We start from the raw sequence: 13890 nt of genomic DNA, 5'->3' as shown, positions 1-13890 counted from the left end.
GTCTTGGGCTAAAAGAAGGTCTGGGGACCACGACTTCTGGGGTCCCTCTAGTCTCAGTCATACCATTAAGTCTGGACTTTTTACAAGAATTTGGGGTCTGCATCCCACTCTCTCCTGCTCCCTCAAGGGCTCTCTGTTGTGTTCCCTGTCAGGGCAGTCATCGATTGTAGCCAGGCACCATCTAGTTCTGGTCTCAGGCTGATGTAGTCTCTGATTTATGTGGCCCTTTCTGTCTCTTGGGCTCATAATTACCTTGCGTCTTTAGTGTTCTTCATTCTTCTTTCCTCCAGGTGGACTGAGACCAATTGATGCATCTTAGATGGCCGCTTGCTAGCATTTAAGACCCCAGATGCCACTCTCCAAAGTGGGATGCAGAATGTTTTCTTAATAGATTTTATTATGCCAATTGACTTAGATGTTCCCTGAAACCATGGTCCCCAAGCCCCCGCCCCTGCTATGCTGGCCTTTGAAGCACTCAGGTTATCCAGGCAACTTCTGTGCTTTTGGTTTAGTCCAGTTGTGCTGACCTCTCCTGTATTGTGTGTTATCTTTCCCTTTACCTAAAATAGTTCTGATCTACTATCTAATTAGTGAAAACTCCTCTCCCTCCCTCTCTCCCCACTCTCGTAACCATCGAAGAATATTTTCTTCTGTTTAAAGTATTTTTCCAGTTCTTATAATAGTGGTCTCATACAATATTTGTCCTTTTGCAACTGACTAATTTCACTCAGTATAATGCCTTCCAGATCACTCCATGTTATGAAATGTTTCACAGATTCATCATTGTTTTTATCATGCATAGTATTCCATTGTGTGAATATATCATAATTTATTTATCCACTAATCTGTTGATGGCCACCTCTGTTGCTTCCATCTTTTTGCTATTGTAAACAATGCTGCAGTGAACATGAGTGTTCATATATCTGTTCGTGTAAAGGGTCTTATTTCTCTAGGATATATTCCAAGGAGTGGAATTGCTGGATCGTATGGTAGTTCTATCTCTAGCTTTTTAAGGAAGCACCAAATTGATTTCCAAAGTGCTTGTATCATTTTACATTTCCACCAGCAGTGTATAAGTGTTTCAGTCTCTCCACAGCCTCTCCAACATTTATTATTTTGTGTGTTTTGGATTAATGCCAGCCTTGTTGGAGATGGAATTTCATTGTAGTTTGATTTGCATTTCTCTAATGGCTAATGATTGTGAGCATTTCCTCATGTATCTGTTAGCTACGTGAATGTCTTTAGTGAAGTGTCTGTTCATATCCTTTGCCCATTTTTTAATTGGATTGTCTTTTTGTAGTTGAGTTTTTGCAGTATCATGTAGATTTTAGAGATCAGATGCTGATCAGAAATGTCATAGCTAAAAACTTTCTCCCAGTCTGTAGGTGATCTTTTTACTCTTTTGGTGAAGTGTTTGGATGAGCATAGGTGTTTGATTTTTAGGAGCTCCCAGTTATCTGTTTTCTCTTCTGCATTGTTAGTAATGTTTTGTATACTGTTTATGCCATGTATTAGGGCTCCTAGCATTGTCCCTATTTTTCTTCCATGATCTTTATCATTTTAGATTTTATAGTTAGGTCTTTGATCCATTTTGAGTTTGTTTTTATGCATGGTATGAGGTATGGGTCTTGTTTCATTTTTTTGCAGATGGATATCCAGTTATGCCAGCACCATTTGTTAAAGAGACTGTCTTTTCCCCATTTAGTGGATTTTGGGCCTTTGTCAAATATCAGCTGCTCATATGTGGATGGATTTATGTCTGGATTCTCAATTCTGTTCCATTGGCCTATGTATCTGTTGTTGTACCAGTACCAGGCTGTTTTGACTACTGTGGCGGTATAATAGGTTCTAAAATCAGGTAGAATGAGGCCTCCCACTTTGTTCTTCTTTTTCAGTAATTCTTTACTTATCCAGGGCTTCTTTCCCTTCTACATGAAGTTGGTGATTTTTTTTCTCCATCTCATTAAAAAATGTCATTGGGATTTGGATCAGAATTGCGTTGTATCTATAGATGGCTTTTGGTAGAATAGACATTTTTACAATGTTAAGTCTTCCTATCCATGAGCGAGGTATATTTTTCCACTTATGAAGGTCTCTTTTAGTTTCTTACAGTAGTGTCTTGTAGTTTTCTTTGTTTAGGTCTTTTACGTCTCTGGTAAGATTTATTCCTAAGTATTTTATTTTCTTGGAGGCTACTGTAAATGGTATTGATTTGGTGATTTCCTCTTCAATGTTCTTTTTGTTGATGTAGAGGAATCCAACTGATTTTTGTATGTTTATCTTGTATCCTGATAGTCTGCTGAACTCTACTAAGTAGTTTTCTTGAGCATTCTTTAGGGTATTCTGCACATAAGACCACGTCATCTGCAAATAGAGATACTTTGACTTTTTCCTTGCCAATCTGGATGCCCTTTATTTCTTTATCTAGCCTAATTGCTCTGGCTAGGACCTCCAGAAGAATACAGAATAAGAATGGTGATAAAGGGCATCCTTGTCTGGTTCCCTGCCTCAATGGGAATGCTTTTAGACTCTCTCCATTTAGGATGATGTTGACTGTTGGCTATGTACAAGTACCCTTTGCTGTGTTCCCTTCCTTCCTTTTGAATACTGATTCTAAAGGCAAACTCCAGTGAGGTAACAGACCCCAAGTAAATGAAAACGGTTTGAAGGAAAATATTTTACATGTAATTTTCTACATGTATAATTTATTGACATCTGTATTTACAGGAAAGATAAACTATGAGATATTTAAACAAATTTTAATTTTTTATAGTGCTCCAATGAATTCTTGTTATATTTTTGTGTTTTCCCAGTCAGGGTATAACTTTTTTGGGAGAGGAACAAATGTTATTTTTTTTGTACTCCTTTCAGTGTGTATGATGGTGCTATATATTGTTGTTAGTTGCCATTTGAGGCAGCTTCAACTTATGGCGACCTTATGTATAACACAACGAAATGTTGCTTGGTTCTGTGCCATGTTCATTATTGTTAGTATGTTTGAGTCCTTGTTGTGGTTATCGTCTCAGTCTATCTCATTGAGGGTTTCCCTCATTTTCACTGACCCTCTACTTTACCAAGCATTATGTCCTTTTTTAGTGATTTGTCTTTCCTGATGTGCCCAAAGTAAGTGAGTGAAAATCTTGTCATCCTCACTTCTAAGGAGCATTCTGGCTGTACTTCTTCTAAGACTAATTTATTCATTCTCCTGGCAGTCCATGTTCACCAACATGATTCGAATGCGTCAATTCTTCCGTCTTCCTGTTTCATTGCCCAGCTTTCATTGCATACGAGGGGATTAAAAAGACCAAGGCCAGGGTCAGTTGCACCGTCGTAATCAAAGTGACATCTTTTCTTTTTAAAACTTTAATTATTGATGAGTAAATTGTCTTTAAATATGGTATTTACGATTTTATCTACAGAAATAGATTTTACTTACGAGTTCAGAATCAAATCTCTTCCTCATTCTGTTAGATGGTTGTCCCTACTGTGTTGTTGTTGTTACATGCTGTTGTGTCGGTTTCAACTCACAGCGACCATATAGGACAGAGTTGAACTGCCCCCTAGGGTTTCTAAGGAACGGCTCGTGGATTTGAACTGCCAACCTTTTGGTTAGCAGCTGAGCTCTTAACCACTATGTCACCAGGGCTCCATTCCTACTATAGACCTGAATTATTTATCCATTATAATTTTAAAAGCAAGACTGCATTCTCTTAAGAATATTTTTTCTTCATTTGAACGATATCTATGCATTTAACACCAATATTCAGAGAAAATAATACAGGCCTCTGGCAGCTACTGCTCTTTATTAGTGCTACCTTCAGCTTTACCAATGTGCAAGTATCAATTTACCATGGTCATTACTGTCACGTGTACATTCCTGAAGTTTTACATGCTTCCCATCTTTCCCTTATGTTGGCAAATGAAACTTCTGACTGGTAGCTTTTGTTTTCTATGGGGCCAAACTGGTGTATAAATAATTTGTGCAGGTTCTAATTTTTTCACATTTTCTTTCTATCTATATCTATCTATCTATCTTGCCCAATGCTCTCTGCTAAAGTACTATAACCCAAAAAAAAACCCACTGCCATCGAGTTGATTCCGACTCATAGCGACCCCATTGAACAGTGTAGAACTGCCCCGTAGAGTTTCCAAGGAGCGCCTGGCAGATTTGAATTGCTGACCTTTTCGTTAGCAGCTGTAGCACTTAACTACTATGCCACCAGTCTTTCCTAAAGTACTATGGGGGATAAAAAGGAGCGTAAGACCCAGTCTTGACCTCAAGTAGCTTTCCATGTGTTGAGGGAAAAAAATATGTATACATTAAAAACAAACTAACAAAATAACCCAAAAAACCATGATTAAAACCCAGAGAATTGGATGTTAAGTACCAAATAAGTGATATGGGCTCACATACTATAGAAGACCCAAGGAAGATATTTTGGCCTGGGATGAAGTTCTGTGTTAACTGAGTCTGAGGGACAGTCTAATATAGTCAGAAAAGCACAGGGCAATGAATTGGAAGACCAGGTTTTCACCCCCATAATTTACTAACCATTACAACCTTGTGAATTAGGCTTTCGGAACTTCATTTTCTCATCTGTAAATTGGGAACCATGATCATGACAATACTTTCTCTGTCGACTTCTTTGATTTGTGAATCATAAAATCAAATAAAATGATTTTTAAAAGTTCTGAAAACATTAAAGAATGATTCAAACTTAAGCATGTGTTGTTTTAATTTTTCAACAAATATCACAGTATTTATTCTCAAAAATTACTAATTTAAGAAATGTTAAGAGTTCAATAGGAAGAGAGAGCAATGCTGGTATGTAAGTATATTATTTAACAGGGAGAAAAAATGACAATGAAGTAATAACAGGGCTCTGAAGCAAATCTGACTTTTTTGAGTATAATTCATACTATACCTATAATTATTTAGAAGCTAATAATAATTGCTATGAATAACATAAGGATAATAATAGCCGCCATTTACTGAGCCTTTACTATATTCCAGGGACTCTGCTAAGAACTTTATATATATTATCTAACTTAATCTTCACAACAATCCTAAGAATCAACCATTAATGCCCCCATTTTAAAAGGAGAATACTCTGAGTCCAAGAAATTTTTATTTGGTAAGGCCATATAGCTAGTAAGTAACAATCTGTCTTCAGATCTGTCTTACTTTTAAGTCTGTACATTCAACCAGTAATTTCTATGACTTTAACATATCACACAAAAAGCAGTGGTAGACTCGGAGCCAAATGAAGTGGTTTGATGTATCTCTTAAGTCAGAAGAATAAATAGGTATTAAAAATATAAAATACTTTTTAAAGGGGTGAAATGAAGGATGAACCTATACAGGAAGCAGAAGGGCTGGTTCATGGAAGACTTGTATGCTGAATATGAGAATTTGAACTTGATTCTGTGGATAAGCAAGAGCCATTGAAGGTGTAAAATGCATACATATGCCTGCCTGGCATACAGTGCTAAATACATATTCAGTGAGTAAATTAATAAACGGGACTTGCCTTTTCAAAACATTGGTAGAAAAACTACCGTATGAGTTCAGGAAAAGATGGCAGAACCTGAACTAGTGACACAGAGAAGCAGCCTGGTACTGGCTTGGAGAGCCAATTAGGAGCATCTCTTCCCAACTTCTGGTTCAGTAACATCATGTGGCACCAGCCATGGTGGAAGTATTTACACCACAGAAACTGGTAAACACTACAAATTGGGCCTTTCTTTTCAGAGGGCCAGTTTACCAGCACACTACTGACCCGAACTAAAGTGACAACAATGGGATGGAAAAGGTAATGCATACTAGAAAGGAGTTAATAAATAGAATCATCATTGATGGGGGAGGGGTGTCAAGGAGAAAATTCTAGGATAATTTATCAACAATTGGCTTGGATGTTTCAGTGGGACACCAGTGCCTCTTACCAAGACAAGGAGTTCATGAGAGAGGAAAGATAGTGAACTCTGTTCGGGCATGTTGCAACTGAAGTACCTGTGGGTCCAGCATACAGTTCCTTATGTGAATATGGGACCAAAAGGAAAGGTCTAGATTCAATATAGAGTATGGGAATCGTAAGGATTTAACTGACAGTTGAAATCACGGATAGGAGTAGATGAGCTTTTTTAAAATGGAAGTAAAGGCAGAGGCCTCCAGGGAAATGCCGTCCTAAGTCTTCCGGTTTTATAAATTTAAGTGAAACCATGCTTTTTTGATCAAAAACAGTTTGAGTAAGTAGGTATGTCTTAGGCTGGGTTCTCTAGAGAAGCAAAACCAGTGAAGCGTATCCTGTCTATTCCTTTTATATACAGAGAGAGAGAGGGAGAGAAATTTATATCAAAGAAATAGCTCACATGGTTGTAGAGGCTGGAAAGTTCCAAGCCCATGGGTCATGCGGGAGGCTTCTCCCAACTCATGTAGCTTCAGGGGCTGGGGAACCTAAGAGGCCAGGTCAGGCAGCAGGCCTCTGGCTCACAGGCTTCGGAGGTGGACAAATCCAAGATCGGCAGTTAAGACAGCAGGTTGCTGGCTCACAGCCTTCAGAGGCTGATGCATAACAAGACTGACAGGTAAGCTGCTAGCTCAAGTACCAAGAACTGGAGGTCAGATTAGGTTCCAGAGCAAGCAAAAGCCAGTGAGCTTTGCCAGAAAGCCCACATATATTGGATGCAGGCCACACCCCCAAGGAGACGCCCTTTCAGCTGATTGGGGCTCATAACAGATCTCATCATGGAGGTGATTACATTATTACATAGCTGCCAAACTACATCGTAACTGCCAAACCACTGAGAATCATGGCCCAGCCAAGTTGACACACAATCTTAACCATCACAAGGTAGTGCTATGTTTTCCTTGTAAACACTGTATTTAGAATAAAATTATCACCCCTGATATAAATTAATTTTAAGGAATACTGGTATCTGACGAGAACAGAAATATTATAGATCAGATTTCTAAAATTTTTATGGGATTTACCACAATGCTTTAAAAAAATAGCAACCACAAAAAGATTTTTTTGAATGCTCAAAAGTTAAAAATATCAAACATCTCAAAGAATAAAAAAAAAACTAGATAAAGAAAAAGCAAATTAGTTTAGAAAGCAGTTAAATGTAATTATAAGAAATTCTATCCCATACTTACCTCTATCTACCTTGACATGGTAATCATTTACTTCTTTACTCTGCCACTAGGCTTTAGGGAGAGAGAGGTATCTTTTGTCTGTTTGGGGCCTCCTACATAGTATATACTCAGAAAAATAAAAACAAATCCTGTTTTATCCATAACAGGAGGAGAGGCTTGAAGAGATGACGTAGAAGTTCCCTTTCAATCCTGAGAGTCTATGAAAAGGGAAGTGGTGATAGTTGTTTACCACTTAAAACAAGTTGGCTTAGTCCTCTGTGGCTTTGCGGCTCCGAAAGGCCAATGCTTGGAGGCTATAGAAAAGCAGTAGACTCTCATCTTAATATTACAATGGGGAGAATTTTCTAACAATGACGGCTATGCAACAGAGGAATGAGTGTCTCAGGAGGTGGTTAACTTTAAAATAACTGCAATTTAAAAGCTGCGGCACCTTGAATAGCATAGGTCTTTACAACCTTTTTCATGCCTTGGCATACCCAGTAAATGGTTATTTGTATACAGCATACTGGGGTGACTGGAGGAGATGCTACACTTCCGGGTCTAGCTATTAATACCAGCGCAGGAACTAGAACCAGAGTCTCTAGACAACCAACTTGCGTAATCTCGTTTCCTGCCCCCCCCACCCCTACCCCCATTAAGCAGGGTTGAATGTCAAAGTTGAACAATGTGTCAGGGATATTTGCAGTGATTGGGTCGACACTCTAAATCAAAATTGCTTTAAACGTGGATCACCTGCATTGGAACTTGTTAAAAATTAGGGAACTTGTTCAAAAAAAGCAGATTGAGGGTCCCCCCTCAGCCTACCACCCCCACCCCCACCCCATCCCACCCCCACCCCGGCCGACTAGTTAAATCAGACCCTGCAGCAAGGCCTGAGGCTCTTCATTTTTAGATTTGCGAACCCCGGCTCTAAGCACTCTCTGTGGTAACTATGAACTGAGCTTCAGTCCGACTTGAACTGCGAGGCTCCCCTGGCTCGCAGCACCCGCCACTGAGACCACAGAGCAGCGCCGCCTGCACAGTTTACCCAGTGTCCTCGTGGTAAAAATGTCTGTTACGTACTAGCCCTTCGGGCCATCACGGCAGGACGCCAGCCAGTGCCAGGTCGGGGTGAGGCTGCCGCCGCCCCTCGAGCAGTCAACCGGCCCCACTGAGAACTGACTGCTGGGGGCCGGGGGCAAAGGCGGCTTCGCAGCGCCCCCTGGGGGCCAGGGCCCTCCACAGGCAAGCCGGGAGGCGGTTCACCTTAACCGCCTCAGAGCTCCTCCTCCGTTGTGGCAGTCCCGCCCATCGAGGGAGTCACTACGGAGCCTGCGCTTATTTGCTTTCGCTGCCTTGCCCCACCCCTATCTCCCGACCGGATGTTAACTGGCTTCCCATAGTGCCTCGCGAGTGGCGGGCGTGTTAACAAACTCAGGAGGTTCGCAAGGGTGCTGGGGTTGTCATTGTTGGGGTTGTTTTATCGTGCCCGGAGACTTTACGAGATTGGAGCCGGGTCGCTGAGTTGTCCGCAGGTGCGATGGCGCTTCTCCGGGGTGTGTGGGGCGTGCTGAGTGCCCTGGGCAAGTCCGGCGCGGAGCTGTGCTCGAGCTGTGGAAGTCGACTGCGCTTTCCCCTCAGGTAGGACCGCTCTCCTGCGCCTCAGGAGGTGGCAAGGCCGAGGCCGCCCCGGGGCTGCAGTGTAGACACTTCCGTCCACTTTCTGCCCATCCTAAGGAGGTCAGGGCCACCCTGACCGTTTAGTTCAGACCTCGACCTTGACAAAGGGACCGTGGCTTTGAGAGCAGGCCTTACTCCAGTAAGTACCCCATGCCTTGCTTCCTGCCGCCCTCCACCCCTCCTCCCGCCCCTCGCCACAGTCTAGTCTGCGAGCACCTGTCCTCTGCGAAGTCACGCCAAGAGTCTCCCGCCACTATGTGTGCGTTGAGGAGGTGGAACCCGGTAGCTGGAGTATAGGCGCTTTCCTCTACTGTCTGCCCTTTTTAGGAGATGAGGGCTTTGAGACCAGTTTTGCAGGCTCTTCCTCCTGGTTAAGACAATTTTAAATGTCACTTATTTTCTTGTTGACGGTGTTAGATGTAGCATCTTGATGACACCTTATTTGGAATCTCTGTTCATATACATATGACTACTAGCAATTAATCTGACATTTAATTATTTTGTTTTTATTTACGTGTAGTTTTGTGTGTGTACCGAGATGGTTTTCATCCACCTTGGGTAGTTACCCAAAGAAGCCTTTGAGTTCATACCTTCGATTTTCTACAGAACAACTACCCATATTTAAAGCTCAGAACCCAGGTAAGGAGTTTGGGAGATTGTTACTCTTCTCTGATGTGCAAATAAACAGGATGCTAAGCATTTAAACTGCAAACCAGATTTGCAGTTACCAAAACATCCAGTGACTGCAGAAAGAAATATATCATTTAATTGTTCTTTGCCGGATGGTCTGTAAAATAGGAAGCATAACATACTTTATACCAGATAGAAATGCTTTAAATATAAATGAGGACTAATAAAAATATTTTTTAAATATCAATATGTAGAGTGGAAAGTACGCTTTGAAGAAAATGAAAACCTGAGTTTTGGGCCTAGTTGCTATTGACCTAGTGGACCACTGATGAATTATTTTATTTCTTGCTTAGCTCCTCTTCTGCTTCAGGGAATTATCAATGAAATTGCATGAAATGACTTATGGAAAATGTTTTGTAAACTGTAAAACTCTATGCATATTACTGTTAATTTTCCATGGAAAGTGAATTGTTGTCTTGAGTTTCCTAAACAAGACAAAAAGATAAGATGTTTGTTCAATCACTAGAAAGGTTGGGGGACCTTCATTTTGGGATATAATGTAAAGATAATAACTAAATTCCTAAACTTTGTTTATGATTTCTAAAGCCCTTTCACATGCAGTACATTATGGGGGACTTGTGAAAATCAAATGAGCCATAATAAAAATTTATACATTATAAATAATCAGTTTAAGAGACATGCTTAAGTATTCATATATTTTTTTATTGTGCTTTAGATGAAGGTTTACAGAGCAAATTAATTTCTCATTAAACAGTTAATACCCATATTGTTTTGTAACATTGGTTGCCAACCCTGTCATGTGTCAACACTCTCCCTATAAAGACCTTGGGTTCCCCATTTCCATTCATTCAACTCCTGTCACCACCTGCCTTTCTTGTCCTTGCCCCTGTGCTGGTGTGCCCATTTAGTCTTAAATACACGGTTGGACTACATGTTTGTTTTATGGGCCTGCCTAGTCTTTGGCCGAAGATTGAACCTCAGGAGTGACCTCAGTACTGAGTTAAAAGGGTGTCCGGGGTAATACTTTCAGGGTTTCTCCAGCCTCTGCCAGACCAGTAAGTCTGGTCTTTTTTTTTGTGAGTTTGAATTTTGTTCTACATTTTCCTCCAGCTCTGTCAGGGAAGCTCTATTTTAATCCCCATCAGAGCAGTTGGTGGTAGTAGCTGGGGACCATCTACTTGTGCTGGACTCAGTCTGGTGGAGGCTGTGATAGTTGCGGTCCCTTAGTCCTTTGGACTAATCTTTCTCTTGTGTCTTTGGGTTCCTTCATTCTCCCTTGCTCCAGATACGGTGGTAGGACCAGAGGAGTATCTTAGATGGCCACTCATAAACCATTAAGACCCCAGATGCTACTAACCAAAGTAGTATGTAGAACATATTCTTTATAAATTATGTTATGCCAGTTGAGCTAGATGTCCCCAGAGACCATGGTCACCAGCCCTCAGCCCAGTAACTCTGCCCCCATGAGAGTTTGGATGTGTCTCTGAAGTTTCTGGAAACCCTTGTGGCGTAGTAGTTAAGTGCTACAACTGCTAACCAAAAGGATGGCAGTTTAAATCCACCAGACGCTCCTTGGAAACCCAATGGGACAGTTCTGCTCTGCCCTGTACGGTCTGTGTGAGTCAAAATTGACCTGACAAATTTTTTTTTTTTTTAATTGGATGTTGCTTCTATGACTTTGCCTTGGTCAAGTTGTGCTGGCTTCCCCAGTATTGTGTACTGTCTTACCCTTCACCACAGTTACCACTTACCTATTGTCTGGTTCCCCCATGCATCTGTCATTTTGTCGTACTGTGGGCACTCGTGCGTTGCTGTGATGCTGGAAGCTATGCCACCAGTATTCAGATACCAGCAGGGTCATCCATGGCAGACAAGTTTCAGCTGAGCATCTAAACTAAGCCAGACTAGTAAGAAGGACTCAGCAGTCTATTTCTGAAAAGACTTAGCCAGTGAAAACCTTATGAATAGCAGCAGAACATCTTCTGATGTAGTACTGGAAGATGAGCCCCTCGGCTTGGAAGGCACTGAAAAGACAACTGGGGAAGAGCTGCCTCATCAAAGTAGAGTCAGCCTTAATGACGTGGATGGAGTCAAGCTTTCGAGACCTTCATTTGCTGATGTGGCACAACTCAAAATGAGAAGAAACAGCTGACACAGTGGCTGCAACAATGGGTCAAGCATAACGATTGTGAGGATGGTGCAGGACCCAGCAGTGTTTTGTTCTGTTGTACATATGAGTAGGAAATGACTCAATGGCACTAATAACAACAACAATGTCTAGTTAGTGTTTTCCTCTCCCCACCTCCCTCCTCTGTCACCATCAAAGATTGTTTCTTTCTGTGTGTCAACGTTCTTTCACTAGTTGATATAAGAGTGTTCTCATACAGTATTTGTCCTTTTGTGATTGACTTGTTTCAGTCAGCATAATACTCTCCAGATTCATCCATGTTGTGAGGTGTTTTGCAGATTCATCATTGTTCTTTATTGTTGCGTAGTATTCATTGTGTGTATATGCCATAGTTTTCATCTTTTGATGGGCACTTAGGTTGTTTCCATCTTTTTGGTATTGTGAATAATGCTGCAGTGAACATGGTTGTGCATATGTCTATTTGTGTGATGGCTTTTATTTCACTAGGACATATTCCTAGGAATGGGATTGCTGCATTGTATAATATTTCTATTTCTACCTTTCTAAGGAAGCGCTGTATCATTTCCCAAAATAGTTGTACCGTGTTACATTCCCACCAGCAGTGGATAAGAATTCTGGCCTCCCTGCAGCCTCTCCAACATTTGTTATTTTCTGTTTTTTTTTTTTTTTTGATCACTGCTGGTAATATTGGGGTGAGATGGTATCTCATTATAGCTTTGATTTGCATTTCTCTGATGGCTAATGATCACGAGCATTTCCTCATGTGTCAGCTGCCTGAAAGATGTCTTTGGTGCAGTGTGTGTTCATATCCTTTGCCTATTTTTTAACTGGATTGTTTGTGTTTTTGTTGCAGAGGTGTTGGATTTTCCTGTAGATTTTAGAGATTAGACATTTGTTGGATATGTTATAGCCAAAATTTTTTTCCCAGGCTACAGGTTCTCTTTTTATTCTTTTGATGAGCATAAGCGTTCAGTTTTCTTGCTTATCTTATGGTATTTGCATATCGTTATTTGTGGTTTGTATCCTATTTATGCTGTGTATTAGAACTTGTAAACGTGAGCCTATTTTTTCTTCTATGATTTTTATAGTTTTTGGTTTTATATTTAGGTTTTTGATCCATTTTGAAATAGTTTTTGTGTATGGTGTGAGGTATGAGTCCTGTCTCATTTTTTTGCAGATGGACATCCAGTTTTGCCAGCACCATTTGTTAAAAACACTATCTGTTACCCATCTGATGGACTTTGGGCCCTTGTTGAAGATCAGGTGACCATTAAAAAAAAAAAAAAACACTGCTGTCGAGTCAGTTCTGACTCATAGCGACCCTATAGGGCAGAGTAGAACTGCCCCATAGAGTTTCCATGGAGCCGCTGGAGGATTCAGACTGCTGACCTTTTGGCTAGCAGCCATAGCACTTAAGCACTATGCCAGCAGGGTTTCCAAGGTGACCATAGGTAGATGGATTTACATCTAGGTTCTCAATTCTGTTCCATTGGTCAATGTATCTGTTGTTGTACCAGTACCAGGTGTTTGACTACTGTCATTGTATAGTAGTTTCTGAGATCAGGTAGTGTGAGTCCTCTTACATTATTCTTCTTCTTCAATAGTGTTTTACTTATCTGGGGTTCTCTTCCCTTTCCACATAAAGTTAATGATTAGTTTTTCCATCTCTTTAAAGAATGTTTTTGGTTTTTGGATCACGATTGCATTTTATTTGTAGATTGCTTTGGATAGAATTGACATTTTTGCAATGTTGAGTCCACCTGTCCATGAGCATGGTATGTAGATCTCTTTTGGTTTCTTGCTGTAGCGTTTTGTAGTTTTCTTTGTATAGGTTTTTTACATCGCTGGTTAGATTTATTCCTAAGTATTTTATATTTTTAGGGGCTATTATGAATGGTATTGTTTTCTTGATTTCCTTTTCGTCTTTCTCTTTACTGATGTATAGGAATTCACCTGATTTTTGTATGTTTATCTTGTATCTGGCAACTCTGCTTAATCTCTGTATTAGTTCCGGTAGTTTTCTTGTGAAGTCTTTTGAGTTTTCTATGTATAGAATCATATCATCCTCAAATAAGAACCGTTTTACTTCTCCAATTTGGATGCCCTTGATTTCGTTTTCTTGCCATATTGCTCTAGCTAGGACTTCCAGCACAATGTTCAATAGGAATGGTGATAAAGGGCATCCTTGTCTTATTCCTGTTCTAAAGAGAAATGTTTTCAGCCCCTCTCCGTTAAGAACGATGTTGGCTGAATAGCAGGAGACTTCAACACACCA

At 40.6% G+C, this 13890-nt stretch overlaps 1 protein-coding gene across 1 annotated transcript in view; it reads left to right on the top strand.

The window, feature by feature from the left end:
- Nucleotides 1–8539: 8539 nt before the first annotated feature.
- The window catches only part of TFAM (transcription factor A, mitochondrial), a 28013-nt gene continuing 22662 nt past the window's right edge, over nucleotides 8540–13890 (top strand). Inside the window, exons 1-2 of the mRNA XM_049855578.1 lie at nucleotides 8540–8776; nucleotides 9336–9454. Of these exons, the coding sequence (XP_049711535.1) occupies nucleotides 8676–8776; nucleotides 9336–9454 (220 nt within the window). The 5' untranslated portion in view covers nucleotides 8540–8675. The remainder of the gene's footprint in view (nucleotides 8777–9335; nucleotides 9455–13890) is intronic.

This window comes from Elephas maximus, chromosome 16, assembly GCF_024166365.1.
Source record: "Elephas maximus indicus isolate mEleMax1 chromosome 16, mEleMax1 primary haplotype, whole genome shotgun sequence".
Taxonomy (NCBI): Eukaryota; Metazoa; Chordata; class Mammalia; order Proboscidea; family Elephantidae; genus Elephas; species Elephas maximus.
The sequence above is the reverse complement of the archived record's forward strand: the minus strand, read 5'-3'. Positions and strand labels throughout refer to the sequence as shown.